The following is a 27,716-nucleotide window of genomic DNA, read 5'->3' as shown; positions in this document are numbered from 1 at the left end:
CCGGGAATATACAAGAAGAAGAAGAACCACGGGACCCTATTGCATTCACGCGCTAAACAGCGTCAGCGTCACGGATTTCTTTAAAGGAATTTGCAGCGCTAGAATGTAATGAATGGTAAGTCGAGAGGATTATCAGTTGTATAAATATTATTCGGACAATATGGCCAGACACATTTGGCTACACATTGACTTCCTTGTTGACAATACATGCCGAGACATGTCCCCCCTCGTCTGCCATGGCTAATGTTAGCTAACTCGTTCGTTTGTTTGGGTTTTAGCATTGTGTTTAGCCAACTTGGCTAATGACGTAATCATGCTAAACTGGTAGTATCACATATTGTCTCAATACCGTGTGTTGACAGTGCATTATTTGTCGATAAAAGAGTTGACCATTACGTTTAATATAGGGGACTAACGTTACCCGGCGTTAGCTGCAGTGGTTGAAAAGTCCCAACAAGTTTCTGACGTTAGCTAGCTATAGTAGGTTACCGTTACCGTGACCACGCGCCTGTGGTGCGCCGAGTAGGTAGAGTCTGCCTAGACCCCCGTTATTATAGCAGACACTGGCCCCACGTGGGGTTGTCTGTATTATTCAGGTGTCTGTATAATCGAGAAATTATACTTAACCCTCTACTGCAAAAATTACAAACATCACAAAACAAACTGGTCAGACTACTACTTGACCTGAACCCCAGAACCCACCTCACCCCTGCCCACTTTGCCAACCTAGGATGGCTTAGAGTAGACGACAGAGTACAGCAACTTGCAATGGGCCTGGTCTACAAGATACACTATACGACCGGCCCATGTACATGTCAAAATACTTCCCAAAGGTCAGTGAATACCACAACCACTACACCAGAGGAAGCTCAACAAATCATGTTAAACCCAGATTCGGCTCAAACAAGGGACTAAACACGTTTCGCAATTATGCCACAACAATGTGGAACGCCCTACCCAAAGCTGTAAAGGAATGTGAATCCCTGCCCACATTCAAAACCGCTCTTAAAGAGCACCTACGGGAGGCTGCAATTCGAAACTGGCCACCGTAAATGCCCAAAACCCCCACCACCTCCTAATAGACAGTCTCCTCCCCACCGCATGTATATATTCCCTCCCCGCCGTATGTATATTTCCCTCCCACCCACCCACCCCCTCCTAATGTACAGTCCCCTCCCCATCATATGTATATACTCTGTCAGGATCTAGGGGTAACAGTACTGTATATTTGAATACCGCCTATGTCACAAATGTATCAGTACTAAATACCTATACCTATATGTCCCTATGCCATAAATGTCATGTATGTTGTGTATGTCATAAATGTCTATATGAATTGAAAATGGGGGACCCTGATGGAAACAAGACAAACGTCTTTCTCAGGTCTGCATCCCCTTAACAATTGTATGTATTGAGCCGTACTGTATTGTACCCATTCTGCAATCTGTTAAATAAAGTTTTCATTCATTCATGCATACATAGTGTGTCTTTGAAGACACAAACCACGTTTGGAGACCCTACACTGACCCTTTAACACATTCCCTGCCACCACTTTGATCATCTTATACCATTCTCTGCCAGTACTGTAAGCAGGGCCGTAGCCAGGGTTTAGAAATTAGGGAGGTCCTTTTATTTTTTTTTGGCCCAGACCGGCCCACTATAATCGGTCGGACACCACCCAGCCAGGGTTTAGAAATGAGGGAGGTCCATTTCTGGCTTTACTAGACATAAGGAGAGAGGGATTATTACAATGAACTGGTACATTCAGGTCCAGAATAGTTGTAATTCCCTGACAAAGATGTGCAAAAAGCTGTAAAATCTAAACTATACCATACTGGTAATGAGCAAATAGTTGTTTATTCAATTAATGCATGGAGCTGTTCCATTTTATTTCATTTGGTACTACTAACTACTCAGTTCATACAGATTTCAAGTATCCAAATATCAATGATGAATATTGCATAAGGTTTACACAGTTAATAGATCACCTGTTTGTTTTATATTCATTGTCAGAGAGGAGTAATAGTTAGATCTTTGTATGTGTGATTTATATGGCAATTAAATCAATGGTGTGCTTGTTTGTATGGAGAGTTTGACCCAAACAAAAATTACCGCCGGCCACTAGGGGGCAGCGTCTCATTAGTAGTGCTGATCAGCTTAGATGTGACGGTCACTCACAGTAACGTGGGCTTATCAAGTTCAAGTTCAAGTTCTTTAATAGTTGTCATACAGAAGTACAGAATACTTTCATACAAAATGCTTCTTACTGTTACGCTCCAGAGACTGTGCTAGACAAGATAGTATCAAATAACATAATAACATAATATAGCATGAATTTAGAAGAAGAAAAATGAGGTCACAGTGTTCGGTATAGACATATGTACAATTTTAGCCAACGCGATGCTGACCAAATAACGTTATCATTCATATTATTATCGACATCACCATGGCACACACAAACTACCTCAGGTTCCTCCTCCAGCTCACTGTCCCTCCTCGGTAGGGATGCCCCCCGGACCCCGGTTTTAAACGGGAACCGGTACTATATTAGAAAATACCGGAGTATTTATAAGCTCTGACGTCCTCGGTACTGCTATCGATACTCTAGAGAAATTATTATTATTATTATTATTATTATTATTATTATTATTATTATTATTATTATTATTATTATTATTATTATTATTATTATTATTATTTAAAAGTTGCGAACGATCCTCTCTCTGTCTCTGCACGAGAAGCGAGCCGCAGCCAGCGAGTCAATTATTACACACTCCTCGCGAGTCGCTCGCTAGTGCTACACATAGACATACGGGTACTACATACGGGTACTCCTTAATGAAAGTGCTCCCCGACGCCCCGTGCTATAGCGCGCGGCACACAGACAGCAGCTCTGCATGCACCGAGTCGTGATCATGGCGGATAGAGCGAAGCGTTCTAAAGTATGGATATACTTTACAAGGGTCAATGCCGACAATGCACGTTGCCACAAGTGCAACAAAACATTTGCCAGTAAGGGTGGCAATACGAGCAAATCAATTTATCAAAACATCTGTTGGCAAAACATGATATTAGTGTGCAGAAATGCGCGTATTCGACTGCCTTGCGCGCAGTGTTCCATCTGCATACTGCAGCCGTAACCCAAGATACGGAGTTGCCTAGGCTAATAACGAATTATTACAAATAGGCTAATAAACAAAACAATTGTTTAGCTACAAATACTACAATCTAAACTTTTTATAGATCGTCAAGCTGAGGCGTCAGCCACTATGTCCCAGCCCAGTGAGCCCAGGGCCACCACACATCCTCCCTCTACCTCCCTCCACCACCCAAAGTCCTTTCTCCCTAGCAGCTAGAGGAAGGATGACAGAGGATAGGGTGAACGAGTGTCACAGTTCTGTTAGCCTTTTGCATTTGTTGTTTATTATAAAAAGTCTATAATTCAGAGTCAGACACATTTAAAACATTGTTGCTGCTGTTGCTGAAGAAATTATATTAATTTATAATACTTATTTATAAAGTTGTATTTATAAATAATAAAGCAATGTTGATTCTGTTCTTAATTAATTGTCTTTTTTTCTTGCAAAAAAATAACCAAAAAGAACCGATAAGAGTATCGATAAAGTACCGAACCGTTAAGCAGTATCGATAAGAGTAGTAGTATCGATAAAATCCTAACGATACCCATCCCTACTCCTCGGCCCTGCTGCCTGTGTCTCTGCCTGGCTGGCTACCTGAGGCTGTTGAACTTGTTGCTGGATGACGACGTTGAAGCAGCAAACATGTCTGTGATTTTATTATATATTTCAGCATCCACCTCTAGTTTTCTGATTTTTTCCGCTGGCAATTTCTCCGCACCCCCTTTACGTTTGTTCTGCTTCTCCATTTTTTTCCCTGTTTCCGCATCTGTTCTTCTCACACGAGAAACAGGTGAGAGAGGGGCGCTTATTAAGAGATGTGATTGGGCCGCAGCATAATGGGCCGCTGTACAGTTCCCAGCCTAGTGGGGGAGGGGCTTAGTAAGAGATGTGATTATTGGGCCGGCCCAGTGTCAGTCAGTACCAAATGGGCCGGTCGTTGACCAAATAGTTACCGAGGTCCGGACCTCGGTGACCTCATAGCTGGCTACGGCCATGACTGTAAGTCTATGGAGATGTTCACCTTCTTTGCAGGGCTATAACTTTTTAAATTGTATTGCTAAATTGACATTACTATGGCCCATTCAACATCGATTATCTATTGTTCAGGATGTAAGAACGTTTTACTTTTTCATTCATACGAAAATACCGTCTAGAGCAGGGGTCAGCAACCTTTTTGACATGGAGTGCCTGTTTGAAATATAGTTGTAACTAGTGTGCCTCAACAATATTCCATGCATCGTAAATATTTTTTCTCATAATCAGGTATTTTTAATGATGATTTTTACATTATTACATCATTATCGTTATTATTAACAATATTATTATGATTGTTGTATCAACCCTAAATCTGAGTTGGGGGGGGGGGGGGGGGGGGGTGCAATGCAGACAAACAGCTGCATACAGTGCGACCATTTCACTCACATTTGCCCATTCATTTTTGGACACATCACACACCATCGGTGTGTGTACTGTACATGGGCTGTCATAGCTCCACCTACAGGCCTAATGGAGAACACCAGGAGAACACCAGGATGTGAATGGAGGGTGAATGTGAGGTATATCGTGTAAATAAGTTTTGATTGATCGCAAGACTACACTGTAAAAAATATATAATAATAAGTTACCAGAACTTAAAAATATTGAGTTCAGTTACTGTGCATTAAGGTTTTCAGTTTTCAATCCATAATAATCCAGAAAAATAAGTACACAACCACATTATTTCAACCTAATAAAACTATGTTTATTGTCATTGTTTTAAGAACACAAGTTGACTTGGTAATACTCACATTTTGAGTAAAGAATATGGCTTTTAACATGTGCAATGTTCAATGAAATAGAAAAATAAATAATAAAATTAGTTGATTAATCCCACTGGTCACAATGGTGACCGTAATAATGTTTTTGTTATAAGGCTCTGCAAATGTTACTGAATGATGTAGCAATGTATTTCCAGCTAAATTGAAATAATAAACAAATAAAGGGTCTCAATTAAATATGTGGTAGTAAAAAGAACCTGTGGGAGGATTTCAACAAGATAAATGCGACAACAGTGCAAAATATTTCACTATAATATTTCAAAGCAACATTTTTTTTTTTTTTTTTTTTTCTTACTGCTGCCCCCTGTGCCTATGCAAATGCCCCTGCGTGCCTATGCAGGCACGCGTGCCTAAGGTTGCCTACCCCTGGTCTAGAGTATAAATATGTTTTTATCGTTTTCTGCAGTAATTCCTAGAACGTGAGATATAGGCATAAATGCATATATTAGATGATCAAATGCCGTTTGATACCGATCGACGCTATATTAAAAAGGGCAGGCGTTGCCGTTCTATCGCCATGCTCTAAGATAAACTCTAACCTTAACCGACTTCGAAAGAGCGCCTAAGCTTAACCAGTGTAGAAGCTTGCGGTCCCACGATTGGGCGTACATGTCACATGACCAGAAATGACCTGGCCAATCAGAGACGCGGATACAAACATTTGTTGTCTAAAGTATTCAGGCGGCCCGACGGTCTGGGGCCCCGCTCAGCAGCGCCACCCACCCAATGGCTGAATTGGAGTATTGCACTGTGCGGGCACAGCTGTGAGATCCGCGTGAGGCCAGATATCTTGAATGAAAGTGTTTATTTAAACTTTAATTAACAGATTGCAGAATGGGTACAGTACAGCTCAATACACACAATTGTTAACACTTTCTATGCCACTCACGAGTTTTCTCGGAATTATTAATATTACGTTGAAAGCCACTCACGAGATTTCTCTGATTTTTTATTTTTTTTGCGATCTGAAATCATATTGCATCACGCGAGCCTACCCTAGTCTACCCGAGAGCCGCCGGCGATCAGATGTGGAAAAAAGTGCCCCCTATCGTCTCCCAGATGACATAAGGGATTTTGGAATGGACTCAATGAAAATGGATGGGGGAAAAAATTAGAGATGTTCCGATACCATTTTTCCCTTTCCGATCCGATTCCGATACCTAAGCTTTGGGTATCGGCCGATACCGATATTTATCCGATACCAGTGCATAAAAAAAAAATTATATAAATTATACTTTTTTTTTTATTTTTTTTTCAGATACTGTTATACTGTTTTTTAGTAATAACTAGAACGTATGGTATTTATTCAACAACAGGTGATTGTATAGATTTGTATTAGTATCATTAATCAATGAGTATGGGCTGCAGCACTGCAGATATACCCTACTCCAATGATCCACACGGACATTAAACGGTGTTGCACTCGCTACTCAGTGGCTCTGCAGATATACCCTATTCAGTCTGTAAGCTAGTGGCAGATAGAACGTTCATGTTGTGATTTTTGATGCAAAATAAATATTCAACATTCTCTTTTGAAACTCTGCCTCAGACTCTTATCCTTTGGCACTTGCTGTACTTTGCTTGCAGGTCTGCAGCCATTATTGCTGGATTATGTGAATAGCACCAACTTTAGACACGGTAACGTTATCAAGCTAAGCTAACTGACCTAGCTCGTCTTCCCGCATTGACATTAAGATAACGTTAGTAATAGTCAGCTAACGCTAGTCCGTAGCTACTTAACTTAAATACAATTCACCGTGGGTGCATTATTGTTGATAGACGGTCACGGACAGTGTTAGGTCCTGGAGAAAGGACAGGCGATCATCTGATTTGATGTAACGTTAAAAGCGGATGTTGTTCCAACTAGCTATCTTTCCAGCTAATGCTATCATAACACCAGCCAAACACATCCCGATTCCCGTCCGAGCTCCCCGTCACACCGCACTGTCGGGGACAATGGAATTTAAGAAAGTGTATCTGCTGTTAAAATGACACAGCATCACACTTTAAAACATGTTCATTTTATAATCCTCACTCTCCGCAGGACTCGGCAGGAGATAAATTACATCATGGGATCGGAGGCTAGAATTTACGTGTACTCGCCGATACCGATACCAGCATTTTAGGCAGTATCGGCGGCATTTCCGATACTGGTATCGGTATCGGAACAACTCTAGAAAAAATCCTGTACTCCACATTTTCCAGTCCACTGATTCAGCCGGGGTTACCACAGTTCATTATGGATCCTCTGAGCGCCGCGGATCATGAATTCTACTGTATCACGTTAGATCTATACACTTATCGATTTTTTCGAATGGTGATCAGGAATTGGAATATACCAGTTGGATACCATCTGATGTCAGGTAAGGAATCTGTTATCAGTGTTAGGATAATCAGACTCATTTTGATGAAGATATAAGCTGTTTTGTGAAATGTCTATCGGTTTCACTGTAAAATTCATGAGGAAATGAACACGGCTATTATCAGCGCACGCCTCGAATGTGCGTGCGTGTACGTATAATATTGATCATCTAGCGTTTATTTGAAAACAATTCATAAATAGGCAGACAAATATCAACGTTCTGGAATATTCCAGTAAAAGACGATTATCATAGAATGGCCCAGAATGGGCTGTTTTTTTACCTCAAAACGGGTGCTTTTCAAAATGCTCTCAAACGGAAATGAAGCGATAAAAAACCAATCTGCCTTGACAGCACTGACTGGAAAATGATTCTTTGATAAGCGACGGGCAGATTAGACACATAGCCATAATTTAAAACATAGATTAGGCGATATTAACGTTAACATTAAAGTGGATGGTGGCATTCAAGCGCTAACTCTGGCGCCACCTGGTGGCACTGAAAGTGTTAAGGGGTTGCAGACCAGAGAGAGACTTTCGTCTTGTTTACATCAGGGTCCCCCATTTTCAATTCATAATGACATTTATGACATACTCAATATACAGATATAAAAATCTAATCTAATCATCTAATCTAAACTAATCATGACATTTATGACATGCATATATGCAACTGTTACATTTGTGACATACAAGTTATGCAAATGTGAGTACTGTTAACACTTTCAGAGCCCAAGCTTAATTCCTTTTTACCCCCTTGTTAACATCGCCTAATCTATGTTTTAAATTATGGCTATGTGTCTAATCTGCCTGTCGCTTATCAAAGACTCATTTTCCAGTCAACATTGTCGTAGCAGATTGTTTTTTTATCGGTCCATTTCCGTTTTCTAGCATTTTGAAAAGCACTCGTTTTCACGGAAAAAAGAAGACATTCCATGATAATCGCCCTTTACTGGAATATTCTAGAACGTTGTCATTTTTCGGCCTATTTATGAATCGTTTTCAAATAAACGCTAGATTATGGATTTCCCAGATGCACCGAGATCACCAGATCCCAGGGTTCGAAATTAACGGGGGCTTGGGGCATAATGCCCTTGAAAATGGACAAAATGCCCTCGAAAACCAGTTAAGGGGGGCACTTAATGCCCCCGACAGTTTACTAATTATATATATTTATCCGGTAATGGAGCGTCTGTATCGTACGGTTCAGATGACGCGCAAATAAAAAAAATCATTTGGCGGAGCCTGTGTTCTGCACTGGCTGCAGGCAGCAGCAGCAGCAGTCAGTTTGTGTAAAAATGGCACGCACAATATAAATCAATCTTCATTACGACTTTAAAAACATAGCCATTAACATTACATAGGCCTACACACATCTTGCCATAGCGTTAGCAGTTTGTAAACACAACGCACGTTTTAACTATGGTAGCCCGACGCAGCCCGCAAGCTAATACTGTACAGTCAATGAAATGTCACCGTAGCTACTAGCTACTGTAGCAGAGGAGGAAATGGGAGTCTGAGAGGCGGGGTGTTTAAAGACAATGATAGGCGTTTATTCAACATCCAAGAAGGCTAACATACAACTGTGTTTTACTAACTCCAACCGGGACTATTGCCGCTTTCGCGCTGCTTGTTGATGTTATGAACGTGACCGGAACTGAAGGTGCCACACGCTAAAATGTCCGTGGGGACCCGGCGCCAACCCATAGATAGTTCCAACTCACCGAATTACTTAATCCACCACAGTTGCACTCAATATTTAAATAATGTTAGTCTAAATAAATGTAGACAGAAACATAATAATTTCAAGCAGAAAATGAATCTTTCCATTAAGAACTGACAATCAGGGAATTGGGCGGCGTGGCTCAGGGGTAGAGCGGGTTGTCCAATGATCGAAGGGTTGGTGGTTCGAATCCCGCTCAAGCCCATGTCCATCCCACTGCCGTTGTGTCCTTGGGCAAGACACTTAACCTACTTGCCTCGTATGAATGTGTATGCATGTGAATGAATGTTGGTGGTGGTCGGAGGGGCCGTAGGCGATGATTATTCGCCACGCTTCCGTGAGTCTGCCTCAGGGCAGCTCTGGCTGCAATTGTAGCTTACCACCACCGGTATGACTGTGTATGAATGAATAATGGACTCTGTGAAGCGCTCTGGGTCTCATGAAGAGCGCTATATAAATCCAAGTTATTATTATTATTATTATTATTATTATTATTATTATTATTATTATTATTATTATTATTATTATTATTATTATTATTGTTTTTGTGTGTTTATATTAATTAAAGAAAGGAAAGTCTAGTGCTGGCTGAGCATATTGTTTGTTTGCACTAAGTTAATACTTTGACAAATGTAGCCTATATTTTTCAGTCAGTTCGGTCTTTGTGTGCCAAACATTATTTAAGGCTGTAAACACTGTAAACCTTTTATTTTATTTTTAATAAATGAGAAGCATGTTTAGATTTGAGTGTTACATTTTTTTTAATAAAAATTAACGTATATCGAACTGAAAACCGTGACCCTAAAATCGTGATACGAACCAAACCGTCCATTTTGTGAACCGTCCCACCCCTACCGTTTATCATAAAAATTCAGTGCCCCCGAAATACAAAAAAAAGCCCCCGAAAATCAATTAAGGGGGGCAAAAAAAGCCCTTGAAAAAAAATGTTAATTTCTAACCCTGCCAGATCCATTTCCGGTTGTAACTCGCCCGATCATCCACCAGGCGGCGGTATTGAAGCATTGCACGGTTGTGCAGAGTCCCACTGTCTCGGCAGAGGCTGGGTGGCGGAATTATGAATACCATAGCGAAAAAATTAAATATGATCTCAATAACGTTGTACGCCGTGGCTTGGCGGAATTCGCATGACCAGCAAACCCGTCGTACAACGTTATTGGCGGTCAATGTGTTAAAGGGGAGATGAAGCATAGCGATATAAACAGTCATAGCATCAAATTAGTATTTAGATAAACCACAGAAAAAAATTACGTTATAAAAATAAGCCGTTTCTAAGAAAACGATTTATGTCCATTTATGTAGCATAAATCAACATGTGCGCCGCCATTTTGTTGCTGACGTCACAGAGATGGTTTCGCCCGGAGGCGGAGCTTCCCACCTCAGAGAATTGCACGCTGTAGTAGCAATGTTATGGCTCCTCAAATATCGTTATTCATAAAAACACATTTATGTAATATTTTACAGCATTGAGCAACCCCAACAGGGGGATGCTGCATAATGCTCTGTCATCTTTGAGATGGCGAGACCTGCAGTTGGCACCTGAGATGGCGAGACCTGCAGTTGGCACTGTGTGAGGCCATGACATTTGAGCAAATTAATAATGCTGCATGTTCTGAAGGTCCAGATTAATAATTAGAATTAGTTCAACAGAAAGGTATAGATTAGGCCTAACAAAAATAATTAGGGATGCCCCGATCGATCGGCCACCGATCGTTATCGGCCGATAATCAGTATAATATAAATATGCGATCGGGGAATTCCGATAATGAGTCATATTCGCCGATCGCGGAAACCGATCAAGTGGATATCTCACTCGCTTGTCTCAGACGCACAGGACCTGCAAACTGCTCCTCCTCCCTAGCCCCGCCCGCCCCGTGTAGAGTTTGTAAACAAAGAGGTGCGGCTCCTCTGCTCGAGTCTGTAGTGCATTCGACCTGCGCTAACGTTAGCTACCTAGCTATCGTTACTGTTTAAACAAAATTACCCAGTCAACTATTCACGTTTAGTAGGCATTGTCTAACGGTATTTAGCCGGCTAGCTACCGATAGCTCCTGATATCAACAAATGATCCAGAAAATCTAGTAGTCCATGTTCATACCTCCGGTAGCTTGCGTTAGCTGACGTTAGTTTACTGTTCAAAACGAAATGTCCCATTGAACTAAAGTTCTGTCTTAACGTCATCTAGCCGGCTAGCAGTAGCTACAGATAGCTCTTGATATCAATGTCTTATAACATTGATTTAATGCGTATTCGAGCTGAGGGCTTGCTGAATGTGAAATGACCAAAGCATAACGTTACCAATAGGGTCCCGCTGCAGCGCCGGAGAATCCTTTTTGGAGCTGGGCTACTAGAGTACACACAGACAGTGGAGCTGTTTTGCAGATAGCGAGCATTTTGACTTGTTGCGTGGTGGCGATGTCTCGCAGATAATACAAGTACAAGTCTAATTATATAATATATATATTTTATAAAAAAAAAAAAAAAAAAAACTTTTTATATAAAATAACTTTCAATTTCTTTTTAATCAAAAACGATCGGTATCGGATCGGTATCGGCCGATATGGCTCACGACGATCGGTGATCGGTATCGGTGGCAAAAAACGTGATCGGGGCATCCCTAAAAATAATGGTTTGTTTCCAGTTGCCGACCGACCCTGCCGATTTAGGTGCGACCCAATATATTTTATGAGTTTAAAAAAAAAAAAAAAAAAAATCAGATTTTTTTTTTTTTTTTTTTTTTATAATAAAGTTTCATAGAAATCTTAGTCAAACCTTTAGTATTATGGATATTAAACATGCTGGCAGAGTACATGCATCCATGTTGTTGTGAACATTTTAATTAAATAAAGAAATTCCCTATCCATAGTCGCCGTGGGAAAGAATAAAATAAAAGAATAAAATAAAATAAATTCCCTACCTACCCATGGCCTAACTGACAACCAACAGGAAACAAACAATATTTTTTTTTATGCCTTAGGCTATCACCTAAAGTCTGTTGGTTGCTATATGAGTTCAGCCTCAACCGAACTCAGTCTAAAGGTCTATTCTGTCTCCGTTATCCCCTGCCCGTCGCCGTCGGCAGATCGATGCAGGAGTATGGTATTCCTCCTCTCCCTTGGCAACAGCACAACACCGTTTCCAACTACTAACGGCACTAACGTTACCACCACAGCGCTGTAGCAAAACACCTCTCTCTCTCTCTCACTTTTATTCTCCAACTAACGGTTATCTTTTTCTCCGTTCAATATGTGTTGAGTGCCTCGGCTGTATACAAAACTAACGGTATAACTTTGTCTCCGTTCCAATGCGCGCTGTAAGCAGTGGCGATACAAGGAGCATATACGGGCGAACAATAAAACAATAAAACACTATCAGGTCAACAGTAAATATATATCTTACAAATAAAACAATATATATATATATAGAGAGAGAGAAAATACCTGTCAAACGGTAACGCAGGTGTCCTAAGGCGAGCTCAGGGAGGACAGAAACCTTCCGTAGAGCAGAAGGGCAAGTAACGGGTGAACGTGATTTTTAAAAACGCTGTGATTCCGATTTGCGTGACAATATTCACAGGCATAGATGAGAGCGTGGGCCACCTTTTTGCAATCTATTATGTGTCTTGATTTTGTTCCCACGCGCTTCAGCTGGCTGTCACGATGGAGTGCTGTCACAGCGCAGCATAAAAAACATCCCACTTTTCCATATTTACGTAGCTATCTAACCAGCACTATAAACTGGGACCCAGCCCAAACCATCACCGTGACGTCACCATCCAGCTAAATCTAAAATGGCGGCGCCCATGGCAAAAACGGGGAAATTACATTTGAGTTTTCAGACAAATAAGCAGGATTTCACATTTGATTATAGGACCATGTCTTACCCAAGGTACACAACAAACAAACTAGGCTCATATTGTTTAACGCTTCATCTCCCCTTTAAGGTGGAAGAAGGATGCCACCGGTGTCCCAGGTGGAGGTGTCCACCGTGGCGTCGGGCGCATCGACCGGGGGGGAGATGGGAGCGTTGTCCCGGGACGACTGCGTGTGCACTGTGTGCCTGGAGATCTTCCTGGAGCCGGTGACGCTGCCCTGCCGCCACACGTTTTGCAAGCCCTGCTTCCTGGACACGGTGGACAAGGTCAAGATGTGCTGCCCATTGTGCCGCAAGAGGGTGTCCAGCTGGGCACGCAAGCAGAGCCGGGACAAGACCGGGCTGGTGGACCACGAGCTGTGGACCCGGGTGCAGGCGGCCTTCCCCGCGCAGTGCCGGCGCCGGCTGCTGGGCCTGGAGGAGGAAGAGGACGAGGAGGAAGGTAGGAAGGAGACTGGTGATGGCGTGCGTCACGATGAAGGCAAGACACAAACTTGAAATGTCACTGGACTTCTGCTGGAGATATCTGAACCCGATCAACCATGTCTCATAAACACCGGTGTTATTGGTGCTTTAACCCTTTCACTGCCACACTACAGAAGGTTAACCCTTTACTATCACACTACCGACGGTTATGCGGCAGTGAAATGGTTAAAGGATAGGTCTACAATTATTTCTTGACATTTCTTGGCTTTGACAGGAATTTATATCTGTCTGTTTTTGTCTTTTCCATGGTGGATATATTTTGTAGCTATATTGTACTGATTAATTACTTCCATAGGCTTCAACTCTATCTAAAAATGTACGTTAAACACTTTTTTTTTAGATGCTAAAACTCCACATCTAATGAATATGGCGTGCTAACCTGTGGGTTGACTCTGAAGGAAAGTGCTGGTTTTATAACACTATCACGTATAAATAGGAATAAATCAGCCATGATCATAGCATCTCAACGTTACAATATTGGCCTTTTGCAGCTTCCCCCCTGCAGTGTCTGTGGCAGATCTGCTTTCTCTGTGGTTTATTTGCGGTGTCTCTGTCTCCCTCCAGTGTTTTTGCCCATGGCCAAAGTGTCCCAGCCTGGGGAGGTGAGGAGGGAGTACGAGGACCAGATCAGCAAGGTACGTACTAGCAGTACAGCCACAACAACTATAGACCAGGACCCAGTGCTGATCTGTGGTCAGTGACCAGGAACGGTTATCTTCATGACGTTATGCAGACTGATGAGAATGAAGCTGACTCTAGATCAGTACTCTCACTTTGATAATATGAACCCTGGGGTGGGGTGTTGAACTACGATTTGATCTAAAACCAGATTGACACAAAGGTTCCATAATGTTTGCCAGAAAGGACCATAGTTATTAAGGTAACCTTATATAATGGAAGAACATTGGCAAGTCTTCCATACTTATTATTTTATACCAGAAACGATGGTTAGATAAAAAATGTGATTGTATTTCCTTCAAAATGGAGGATGCTTTTGGAAGAATGGGTCCAAATGATCCTGCCCAGTTGATTCTAGTATCAATAGCTAGAAGTGCATTGGCATCTATCCTAGGAGTCAAGTGAAGGAGAGCAGTGTATGGCATCTATAGAGTCTTCATAACAACAAGACGAGGCCCTAGATCACCTCCTGTCTCCAAAGTTTTCAAAATAAAAAATGGGGCCAGCTGCAGCCTACTGTTTTTTTTCTTTATATAAAGCTGCACAAATCTCTATGTCCTTTTGTTCAAACTAGACACGTCACATGAGTAGGTAGGATATGGTGTTTTAGTTTTTAGTGGTATCTACTGCCTTCCACAATTTAGCTGGGATTGTGTAAGAGCTAGAAATGAATAAATAAAGAATAAATATATATTTCTAAGCTATTTGAAAGCAAGCCAATGGGATAGGCCCGCTGAGCATCTTCTGTAGCTAGGGCCTAGGCTTTGTTTGACTTGAACAAGACGAGTCGGATGCAATCATGTAATCATCTTTTTCTCTTCATCCCGGGCAGCTTGCTGAAGAGAAGCAAGCTCTGGAGGACACAGAGAGAAAGGCCAGTGAGGAGTACATCCAACGCCTCCTATCTAAGGAGGAGGAGTGCCTGGCACAGGAGAGGAGGAGGCATGAGGAGAGACAGCTGGAGGATGACGAACGACTGGCCTGGCTGCTCAGCGAAAAGCTGGTAGGTTGATGGGACTAGGAGGTATAATGACTGACCAGGCCGCTCAGTAAGCTGGTAGGTTGACGGGACTAGGAGGTATAATGACTGACCAGGCCGCTCAGTAAGCTGGTAGGTTGACGGGACTAGGAGGTATAATCATCAACCTTTATTTATACTCGAAGACAATTGAGGTCACCCTCATTTTCAATGTCATTTCAATGCACATTTCTACAATAATAAATATTAATAACTATATAGTATAAAATGAACATAAGCACAAAATCAGCATACAGATTGACGGAATAAAAAAAAACAATGCATACATTGCAGACATAAGAATAGGTATAAAAGACAATAAAAGTAGTGCAATGTAAACATGCAATCACTGAAGCATTAAACAAAATGGCCCAGTAAACTATTCACTTTAGTTTAATACACCAGGCGTTGTCTAACGTTATCTAGCTGGCTAGCTACTGATGGCTCATAATACATCAACGGCTAACATCATTGGCGTTCATTTTTGCAGCTGTTGGCTAGATAGCTACCGTTCTTCCGTTGGCTAACGCTGTAGCTAGCTAATATGGGCTGTGCTGGCTGGCTACCTTTTTAATTCGCAATAGAGTGGCTAGCTAACTAACTGTACAAATCGGTGTGATTGGCTGAGACCGTATTTTGTATGGCTGGCTGGCTGGCTGTTGTGCTGTGGATTGGGGTGGCCAGCTGGCTGGCTGGCAGTTCGTAGTGCAGTAGCTGGCTAGCTGGCTGTTGTATTGTGAATTAAAGGTAGCCGGCTGGCTAGCAGTTCGTAGTGCAGTGGCTGGCTAGATGGCTGTTGTTAAAGGTAGCCAGCTGGCTGGCAGTTCGTAGTGCAGTAGCTGGCTAGCTGGCTAGCTGGCTGTTGTATTGTGAATTAAAGGTAGCCGGCTGGCTAGCAGTTCGTAGTGCAGTGGCTGGCTAGATGGCTGTTGTTAAAGGTAGCCAGCTGGCTGGCAGTTCGTGGGGTAGTAGCTGCCGCTGGCTAACGTTGGCCAATATAGATGTAACTGAACGCCAATGATGCTAGCCTCATAGGAAAATACTGTCTTTGACTATAATGGTCAGAAGTAAATTAACTTAGATGCTGTTATGCTTAACACGCAGTACTATTAACTTTACTTAATTTCTAAGATTTGATTAGATAATTTTGTTATTTTTAAATGTCTGATCTAAAGAGAAACAAAGGGTTTATAAGTGTTATATTTCTCTTCTCTTATAGTACCATAGAGAAGCCGAGGAGAATCAACCAGCAACAAAAGCTAAATGTTATTTTTTTTTTTTAAATAAAAATTACACTTTAACACTTTGACTGCCATGAAACGTCTTTTCACGTCATTGCTGGCCATGCTCAAGTTGCCGGGGGACGCTGTACAGCGTCCTTATATCAATATTTCAAAAATCTGCGATCGGATTCATATGTCCCCTCCGCTGGCCTGAGATCCACCAGCAGGACCCACTGAGCTCTCTGGCGGTTCAGGAGCGCCATCTGGTGGCCGATCGGCGCAATCGCCAAACAGGATGTTGAATAGAGGTTGTCCTAGACGACCGTAGTACTTCCGGCGCTCGCTATAGGTCCTGCGACTCTGGCTCGTCACACTACACAGTGATCGATTGCCAATAACTCGATAAACAACATGATTTGGACGTATATACCATTATACAAGCTGGAGATGGACCGGGTAAATTTACATCCCATAATGTAGGGGTGGACGGTATAAACGGTATACGGTATAAACGGTATGAATTTGCTCTACGGTATGGATTTTGACTATACCGTATAACCGGTAGTGCAGCTCTAAAATAGCAATGACGTCATGTAACCACAGCGCGACTATTTCACTCGCATTTGCCCCTAAAAATAGATAGAATTAGTCATAGATAATAGATATGTGCGAACTGGAAAAAGTTATTTAGGAGGCTTCGCGCAGTGGGCGTGCCAGCCCCTCCCGCACGCATGTAAACACGGGTCTACTAGTAGTCTAGTGGGACGGGACGTCTCCCTGAGCTAACGTTAGCTTAGCTACCGTTACAAAATGACCCAGTCAACTATTCACTTTTAGTTTAATACATGATGGGGCATTGTCTAACCGAACGGTATCTAGCCGGCCAGCTACCGATAGCTCCTGACATCAACAAACGCTCCATCAAGTCTAGTAGAGAGTAGACGTGTATGATAGCTCCGTTAGCCGTTAGCTCACGTTAGCGCAAGTTAGTTCACCGTTCAAAACGAAATGTCCCATTGAACTAAATAATTCACTGAGGCGTTGTATTAACGTTATATATCCGGCTAGCAGTAGCTACAGATAGCTCCTGATATCAATGTCTTATAACACTGATTCGATGCGTATTCGAGCTGAGGGCTTGCTAACGTTATAGTACCAATTAGGGGTGGGAATCACCAGTTTCATCATGATACGATACGATATCGATTCTTTGGACAACGATACGATATTTGCCGATATCACAAAGTCTCTCACGATACAATACGATTAGATTAGATTCAGGTGCCTGCAATCGATATGAGATGATATCATATGCCCATTTAACACAATCAGTAACATTTAGATCAACTAAAAAAAGGTAACGAAAATATCATTTGACATTTGTATTTTTGAGCTCTTCCAGACATTTAAAGGAAAATCAATCTATTGTTTTTAATACAAATAGACCTCCTGTTCACTGTAAAGTGCCACGTTTTGATATATTGAGCTTTAAACTTTAAGCTCCATTTTTTGGAACTCAAAACTCAACCTAAAACCCCTCCCTCTCCCAAACCGTTCCTACAACAATTTGTTGATGTTGCATGATCATGTATAGGCCTACATTTATTATGTATTATATTGTTTATGTTTAAATAACATTTAAACATCAAACTCCTCTGACCTCATCTGGTCTTTCCAAAGACGCGCGCACACACACAGAAAGGGAGAATGCTATGCTGTAACGTCTACACACACGGAGCTACTGCTGTTGTTCTTGGGCGGATATGAGACTCGCCACAGGATTTTCAAAATAAGAGTATCGATATGAATCGATCTTATTACATTGCATCGATCCGATTCGATTGTTGATAATTACATCGATGTATCGATCTGGATCGATGTATCGTCCCACCCCTAGTACCAATACAATAGGGTCCAGGTGCAGCGCCGGAGAATCCTGGCCGTAGCTCTGCTCGAGGCTACTCGAGTATAGGTCCAGGTGCAGCTCCGGAGAATCCTGGCCGTAGCTGGAGGCTACTAGAGTACACACAGACAGTGGAGCTTGTTGCGTGGTGGCGATGTCTCGCAGATAATACAAGTACAAGTCTAATTATATAATATATATATTTTATAAAAAAATAAAAAAAATTATATAAAATAAAAATTTTTTTTTATCAAAAACGATGATACCGTGATATATACCGTTACCATCTATGCTTCAAATTATACCGTGATATAAATTTTAGACCATACCGTCCACCCCTACCATAATGATAAGATTTCAACTCGACGATGATCGCCCAACGGCGCGCGGAGACTGGGGTGAGTTTCAGCGTGTAACGCAGGGTTTCCGTTAGAAAAAATTGTTGTCGGTCTCCGTGACCTGCAAGATTTCAATCTACCGGACAAATGAGATTAATTCCGGTCATAGTTTAGAATAAAGAATGTCATCCTCAAGGCATGTAGATTTATAATATTATTACTTAAAACTAGGCTACTTTTGCGTATACAGTCATTAATTAATATATTCCAAATAAAATAAGTCCCTCGATACTCCGTGCTGCTGCTGACTTGAACTAAAATAGACCGCGTATGTGGGCAGTCGGTCCGACACTAAACTTATAATCACATTTTTATGAGCTAACGAATTCCGTTATATTGGACATTTGTATTAATTATATCAAGCGAAGAACTGAGAAAGCAGAGAGGCGGCAACATTATCGTGGTTTGCGTGACGACTCTCTCCACCTCGCAACAACTTATTTGCAAAGAGTATGGCGCTGCAGAGAAGCTCATTCAGCTGTTATTGGCTCTTTTCTGGGAACCGCACAACAGCGCCCCCCACCCAACATTGGCTGAAAATGGCCGAATTGGAGTACTGATGGAATACTGCATTGTGCCGTTGCCTCTCTGGCTCTGCAGCTTCACATGCACTCGCACACCCAGCACTAAGCTCTCGCTGACAACGTCGTTGTCATTATTAGAAGCAACGAGGAAACAAATGTAATGATCGTTTCGTTCATCGCATAGGCTATTTAATTTTAGCCTATTTTAATACAATTCAAATAATCAAATTGTGCTTAGACTCAGGGAATTATTTTCACCGGACATTAAGACCGGAGATATTAAATAAGTCGGACTTCAACAGATTTTGCCGGTCAAAAACCGGTAATTACCGGCTAACGGAAACGCTGGTGTAACGTTACCGTCTTCGATACTAACTGCTATTATCAACATTTGACCCACATTAGATGATTGGTATAACGCTGCCCACGGAATTATAAACGCCCCCTAGCCCATCCGGTCAACATCAGATGACGTGTAGTAACTTCTAGAAATACGTCTAGTTGGAATTTTTTTTATCGCGCTGATTGCCATAAAACTGTATTGCATCATCAATATAATGCATTTGGGGCTATAGATCACGTTCTGGAGAAAGCTGCAGAAAGAGATGAAAACATACTTATACATTAGACCATACTTTACTATGAATATGTGAATGAAAAAGTTTAACGTTGCTACACAATGAACAATACATATAGGACTTTGAATGGGCCCTAATAATGGCAATGTAGCAATAGAATTTAAAAAGTTATAGCCATGCAAAGAAGGGGTACTTCTCCATAGACAAATAGAGCCGGCAACCTATGGTATATCATTAATTTAACCCAAGGCAACCAAAGTGTTAAGATTAAAAATAATGGTATCGAATATCGATACTTTTCAAGGTATCATATCGAAGTTAGAAATTCCAGTATTGTGACAACACTACGTATAATGACCAGCTGCTCAGTAAGCTGGTAGGTTGATAGGATATTGAGGACTCGGGAGGCTGCTCAGTGAAGCAGAGGCTGCTCACTTGTCACTATGTTCCTGCATTTACAAAATTATACTGATTGGCAGAAAAAAACATTAAATGTTTAAATATTTATCCAGCCATATTTGCCTCTACCATGATCTACGTACATGTACTGTACATGTTCCAAAGGGTGATGTATAGGGGGACAACATGTTCAGTTACCTTGTTTTTAATTTGAGTTTGTACTCTTCGTTCTGCTCTTCCTATTCTTCCTCTTCCAGAATTCTAGCACTATCTCAGATTTACAGAAGAACACCCCAGCCAAGAACACCCCAGCCAAGAATAAATTAAAGGCCAACACTGGAGATATAGAGAAGTATGTCTGTTTCAGCAGTCATCATTTCTGCAGCCACGCAAGGGAGGGGTGATCCTGTGCTACATCGTAATGGTGACATCATTGTTAGTTTTGACCAGGGATGTGGGGGGGATGTGATGCCATAAAATGTTTGAGTCAAGAGTCACTTTATTGTCCCATCAGCTGGGAAATTTGTCTTGGGCTTACACCCATTACAGACACATACATACAGACATGATGCAACTGACTCCAAAGAGGAGATAAACAATATAAAAGATACAATAAAGTACCTGCACAGCAGGATGTCTGGCAACACCACATATAATATAGTAATAGTATAACCAAATATCGATTATCGATAATATAATGACCAAATATCAGTTATTCGATCATTGCCGGCCACTACCTGGCACTATTTAAAGTCCATCAGGTCAGCCCATCAGGTCAGGAGGTAGAGCAGTCAGTCGTCTGGTAGTCGGAAGGTTCTCGCTTTGATTTCCGCTACTCCAGGGTAGCTTGTCAAAGTGTCCTTGAGCAAAGACACTAACCCCTAATTGCTTCCGATGAGCAGGTTGGCACCTTGCATGGTGTGTGTGAATGTAATAGTAGTAGTATTATTATTCAGTAAACACACACAATACAATATGCACAATCATTCAACAATCTTTGATTTGGCAGTGACTGAAAAGGTACATAATAATTGTATAATGCTTATTCATGCCTGTTCTAAATTCTTAAAAAAAGAAAAAAAATTAAATCAAGAATTATTCACATTTGTAATCTTCAAAAATAGCTATACAAACTTTTATTTTTAACCAAAAGCGAATGACTCAGTATATCAGCATTGTTCCACAAGTTAACCCCAACAATATAAATACATCTCCTTTTAATCCCTTTCTTAGCTTTTTGAACAGTACATTTACAAATGTCTCTCAAATCATATTTTCTTTCATGTATTGAAAACAACCTTTGCACATAGTCCGGGTGTAACTTTGCTTTAGCTCTGTACATTATTTGCATAATTTTATAATAAACTAAATAATTTCATAACATGAGACTTTATAAACAGTGGATTTGTGTGAGGAACAAAAACTGTAAAGCGCTTTGGATAAAAGCACTATATAAATGCACCATTTACCATTTATATTCTGCAGGTTATTAAAAAGTATTAAATTCATAATTCTCAATTTAAGGCCTTAAAAGGTATTGAATAGTCTTTAAGATTAATTTGCACAGGTATTGCTTTTTGGGGGGGGCGGGGGGCAAACCCGACTGTCGGGAGATGGAAGTATGAAGCTGGCATGCTTTAAGCCTCATGAGTGCTACCAGATCCAGGGAGCCACATAAGCTAATTTCCCAAAATGTTGGAGTTTTCCTTTAAATGTATTGTTATTATACAGCACAAGTACAATACACCATCCAACCAGAGTGGATAAAGAAATGCTCCAGAAATGCGTGGGAGAAAGGCTTAGCGAGCCTCAACGCACGAGCGCACGTTTGAAATGAATCGTTCCAGCAAAGTAGGCTTCTATTATTCGAATTACTGGTTTAATGGGTATCATAGTATTAAGTCCTACTGTAGAACCTGACATATTAGCATGACATCTGATTTATTAATGCCAATACAAAGAATTAGGGACAAACGCAATTGGCACAAGTGTAAATGATGTATTAGTCACTCAGTTTTAACATCCGACTGATTAGCTCAGCTCGTTAGTCCACTGGCTGAGGATCCTATGGTCACAGGTTCAAATCACTCTTGGTTAAATTTTTTTTTTAAATTTTTTTTTTAACGTTTAGTTAACACTTTAATCGCCGAAAACGCCGAAACTCGTCATTCCCCGCCATGCCGAAGACGCCGTAACACGTCTTTGATATCAATATTTCAAAAATCTGTGATCACAATCATATTTCTCCCCCGGGGACCTGAGATATACTGCTGAGCTCCACTCAACTCTCTAACGGTTCAAGAGCGCCATCTGGTGGCCGATCGGCAGATCGCCCAACAGGAAGTCATGTGGATGAAGTGGTGCTCACCCATATTTCATCCGGGCACTCGCTATCATTAGCAGGACTCCATCTTGACACAGTGAACACTGATCGGTGCAAATAACTCGACAAACAACATGATTTGGACGTATATATTATTATACAACCTGGAAATGGATCGGGTATTTATACATCCCATAATAGGAATATCTCTGCTCCACGCTCATCGCCCAACGGCGTGAGGAAGATACGGTAAGATCCAGCGTTATTTTCCAACGTGTTCTTTACTAACTGCTCTGATGATCATATCACCCACACTAGATTAATGATATAACGTTGCCCACGGAATTATAAACGACCCCCCGCCCATCCGGTCATCATCAGATCATACGTAGATCATTCTAGAAGCACATCCAGTTGAAATTTTTTATCTCGCACAGATTCCTACAAAACTGTATTTGATCATCAATATAATGCATTTAGGGCTATAAATCAAGTTCTGGAGAAAGCTGCAGAAAACGATAAAAACATACTTATACTTTAGACCGTATTTTAGTATGAATATGTGAATGAAAAAGATAGATAGATATAGGACATTGAATGGGCCATAATAATGTCAATTTAGCAATACAATTTAAAAAGTTATAGCCCTGCAAAGAAGGGGAACTTCTCCATAGACAAATAGAGATGGCGAGGTATGGTAAATTATGAATTTAACCATGGCGATCAAAGTGTTAATTTATCCACTCTGGTTGGATGGTGTATATGTATGTATTGTGCTGTATAATGTCAATACATTTTAATCGAATCTCATTTTGAAATTGCTACGCTGCCTATGGACACGACAGTGGCAGACGGCTTCGGAGGTGATTGCATTGCACCATGCTGATCCACTCAACAGGTAGCGATTTCAAAATGAGATTCGATTCAAATTGTCATTATACAGCACAATATATACATACACACCATCCAACCAGAGTGGATAAATTAATTCAACGTAAAACATTTTGGAACCAAGAGTGATTTGACCCTGTGACCATAGGATCCTCAGCCAGTGGACTAACGAGCTGAGCTAATCAGTCGGATGTTAAAACTGAGTGACTAATCCATCATTTACATGTTTGTCCCAATTTTTTTTTAGTATTGGCATTAATAAATCAGATGTCATGCTAATGTCATGTTCTACAGTAGGACTTAATACTATGATACCCATTAAAACAGTAATTAGAATAATAGAAGCCTACTTTGCTGGAACGATTAATTTCAAACGTATACAAGTGCGTGTGTGCTTTTGTGTGTATGCTCGCGCGTTGAGTCTCGCTCTCCACGCATTATTTCTACCTCCGCCTAGGTAACGCCCCCGTTGAATGAATGAATGAATGAAAACTTTATTTAACAGATTGCAGAATGGGTACAATACAGTACGGCTCAATACATACAATTGTTAAGGGGATGCAGACCTGAGAAAGACGTTTGTCTTGTTTCCATCAGGGTCCCCCATTTTCAATTCATATAGACATTTATGACATACACAACATACATGACATTTATGGCATAGGGACATATAGGTATTTAGTACTGATACATTTGTGACATAACGGTATTCAAATATACAGTACTGTTACCCTTAGATCCTGACAGAGTATATACATATGATGGGGAGGGGACTGTACATTAGGAGGGGGTGGGAGGGAAATATACATACGGCGGGGAGGGAATATATACATGCGGTGGTGAGGAGACTGTCTATTAGGAGGTGGTGGGGGTTTTGGGCATTTACGGTGGCCAGTTTCGAATTGCAGCCTCCCGTAGGTGCTCTTTAAGAGCGGTTTTGAATGTGGGCAGGGATTCACATTCCTTTACAGCTTTGGGTAGGGCGTTCCACATTGTTGTGGCATAATTGCGAAACGTGTTTAGTCCCTTGTTTGAGCCGAATCTGGGTTTAACATGATTTGTTGAGCTTCCTCTGGTGTAGTGGTTGTGGTATTCACTGACCTTTGGGAAGTATTTTGACGTTGATGACGGAGACGGTGGAATGTTGGTTCTGCTTAAATGGGTGTAAACGCGGGGTGGTTCGCCAGAGAGCACCAAGGTTCAGAACGGAGCTGGAGCTTGAACCGGAGCCCTTGCGGCGACTATTCTTTCCCCAATACATTTCCAGTTCAGCGATCTGATTGGCCACGGATGTTTCTGGTGCGATCTGATTGGCCACTGACGTTTCTGGTCATGTGACATGTGCGCCCAATTGCGTGACGAGCTGTGTCTTTGCCCATTTCCCGGTCTAACAGCATGCAACCTACCTAACGCCTAGTTTATCACTGGTTAAGCTTAGGCGACTCTTTCGAAGTTGGTTAAGGTTAGTTTGGAATCAGGGCTGGTGTTCTATCGCCATGCTCTAAGACAAACTCTAACCTTAACCAACTTCGAAAGAGTGCCTAAGCTTAACCGTCGAAATAACTTGCCGTCACACGATTGGGCGCACATGTCACATGACCAGAAACGTCCGTGGCCAATCAGAGCGCAGAAGGCGAACGCGGAACTGGAAATGTATTGGGGAAAGAATGCAGGCGAAAGAATGGCTTAAGATCTTGAGGTAGAAAAATGCTGTTTTTGAGTACTTGATTAGAAATACAAAACAATGATTTATATAAAAAAAAAACATAGACTCACAGGAATTGTGTAAAAGTGCCCAAATAGTGAAAGAAATAGTAAAATAGTTCACCTTTAAGTAATAAAGAAATACATATAACTAACTAAATCACAAGACAATGAACCCCCCCTGACATCTCCTGCGACTTGGTTCGGTCCACCACCCCCCATCCCGCTATTTAGGATGGAGCGGTCACAGCTGCTCTGTTTGCCAGGAGGACTGAGTGGCTGCTGACACTCAAAGAAAACAAACAATTCACGTGAACAAATATATCAAATGCGATTGACCGACAAGAATTAAGATGCATGCACTCAAACGTAAAACATTTAAGTCAGAACAGCTAATAAACAATGGATATTGGTACGCAAATCTACGTGTCGTGTGTCATGTGAAATAGAAATTGTGTATGCATCATGAATGTAAACCTGTACAAACATTAACCAACTAAGGGAGAGAAGTTTAACTAAACCAAACAATAAGGGTGAGGGAACAACTTAACATGTGCAGGTGCGGCACGCAGCCGTCACATCCTGTTTGATGAGTTATTTGATTGCAATCACCTGTTGTTTGCCTGCCCAGATATCTGATAATGATGTAATGGAATACTATGGATAACGTGTGTGTGTGTATATGTTTGTGTTTTCAGATTCCTATGTCCTATTCCCCCTAAACACAGCACTCCAGACTCCAGTTCCAGCTTTATGGCTAATGGGGTGCGTCTCCCTGTCCATGTCTCTTTGTCTCTTTAGTGGTTCAAAAACATGTGCAACTGACTATGTATGCATCACCTGGTAGCACATTCGTCAATTTTAATCTCCCATAGTAACTAATCACACTCGTCCCATGAATGTATTTACATTTGAGAGCTTTGTGTATTATAATAGTAACTTGATCTCCTTTCAATGACCAGAAGGCCATGCCCCCTCAGCATACTGAGAGTTTGCTGTGCTCAGAGGGTGCACTAAAAAACCCTTATAACAAATCAAAGGAAGATGACCTTCCTGACATTACCATTCTACCATAAGCATAGTTCTGACTGAATTAACATCATTGTACTCTATCTTTAACTGGCATTATATGACAGTTGTAATTTAATGTTTACTAGTGATTTGTAGGTTATGCTTCTGTATAGCCTATTTCATCGGGCATTGTTACTGTTACTGATAATTAAGCGTGTGGAAGTGTGGCTTGAATGAGGCATTGCAACACCAAACCGCATAGTTTCCGTAAAAGTTTATAGCTCAAGTTGCCTAGCTTGGACATAAACTTGTTCTTTGAGTTTATTTCCGTTAGCTGATAGTTGAGCAACATTCTGAGTGTCTATTATTTTTGCAATATTGTAGGAGAACATCCTACACCCACCGTTCAGCCCCCTGCCCCCCATGGAGCCGACGGACTGTCTGATGCCCCAGCTGGATTACTACGCTAGACAGACCTGCAGGCCACAGTCGGACACCACAGCCGCATCAGAGTCTCCAGCCAATCATCCAGCCTTGACCTCGACTAAGAGAAAGCGCTCAGAGACAAATGAAGAGGAGGCTAAGCGGCTGTGTACTCGGTCCACTGCGGCGGGAGGCTCGGAGGAGATGATGCTCCTGCACGAGCTCACCCATCAGGAGCATTTCAGCAGGCAGGAGCAGGAGGACCGGAAGTTGGCCCTCCGCCTGCAGAAGAAGCTGAACACGGAGGAGCGTTCAAAAGTTACCAACCGCAGCAAAGGATCGCACAACCCGTATGGGTTCAGAGTCAGACAGAAAAGGGGTTCCACGTCTACGGTCTCCAGTCCCCCCCCCGAGTAACCCCCTGGACAAGGGCAGCAAGCAGGCCGCTGTGATCCTCACAGAAATGTTCCCCAGCCTGGCCGCGTAAAGATTTTCCCTAACACACTTTCAGTTCCGCGTTCGGGTTCCGCGTTCGGGTTCCGCGATCTGATTGGCCACTGATGTTTCTCTCAGCGCCAATCGCGTTACGCCTAGTTCTATCACTGGTTAAGCTTGGCGACTCTTTCGAAGTTGGTTAAGGTTAGAGTTTGGTTTAGAGCAGGGCGATAGACCACCAGCCCTGATTCCAAACTCTAACCTTAACCAACTTCGAAAGAGTTGCCAAACTTAACCAGTGATAGAACTAGGCGTTAGCTAGCTAGCAGGCTGTTAGAGGCAGAACTAGGCGTAACGCGATTGGCGCTGAGAGAAACGTCAGTGGCCAATCAGATCGCGGAACCCGAACACGGAACTGAAAGTGTGTTAGGGAAAATCTTTACGCAGCCTGGCCAGCTAAGAACTTTATTTTTAATTTTTTTATACGTATTTTTTATTGCACATTAGTTTAGGGATGTTCGATATTATCGCCCGATATTGGCCTAAAAATGTGATATCGGAAAATATCTGTATCGGTTTTCAAAAAAAGAAAAAAACACTTTTTTTACCCAGGCAAGCAAGTAAGAACAAATTATTATTTTATTTATTGTCAAAGTATGCATAATGTTGTGTTAATTACACGACAAGAGATATGTAATGTTAATTACCTGAAAATATTCCGTTTTTTGGGGGGGAAACCCTGCATATATCGGTATCGGAAATTAAGAGTTGGACAATATCGGTATCGGTAAA

General features: G+C 41.6%; 1 protein-coding gene across 1 annotated transcript; it reads left to right on the top strand.

Annotated features, from left to right (window-relative positions):
- The first annotated feature begins 19 nt into the window (after positions 1–19).
- On the top strand, positions 20–27,157 carry rnf168 (ring finger protein 168). The gene is made up of 7 exons (XM_084312874.1): positions 20–115; positions 13,001–13,372; positions 13,981–14,051; positions 14,927–15,097; positions 20,395–20,489; positions 25,754–25,820; positions 26,451–27,157. Exons 1-7 carry the CDS (start codon positions 109–111, stop codon positions 26,904–26,906), a joined length of 1,239 nt encoding a protein of 412 aa, XP_084169000.1. The 5' UTR covers positions 20–108; the 3' UTR covers positions 26,907–27,157.
- Positions 27,158–27,716: the final 559 nt, after the last annotated feature.

The sequence above is a fragment of the Notolepis coatsorum genome, assembly GCF_963971535.1.
Source record: "Notolepis coatsorum genome assembly, chromosome: 1".
NCBI classification, from domain to species: domain Eukaryota; kingdom Metazoa; phylum Chordata; class Actinopteri; order Aulopiformes; family Paralepididae; genus Notolepis; species Notolepis coatsorum.
Note: the sequence above shows the minus strand (reverse complement) of the source record. Positions and strands in the feature narration are given on the sequence as shown.

Bases quoted from the DNA above. Each gene is read 5' to 3' on its own strand.
- rnf168 (XM_084312874.1), top strand. The intron at 13,373-13,980 runs GTAGGAAGGAGA...GTCTCCCTCCAG, and splicing joins GGAAGAGGACGAGGAGGAAG to TGTTTTTGCCCATGGCCAAA. The intron at 15,098-20,394 runs GTAGGTTGATGG...TTCCTCTTCCAG, and splicing joins GGCTGCTCAGCGAAAAGCTG to AATTCTAGCACTATCTCAGA.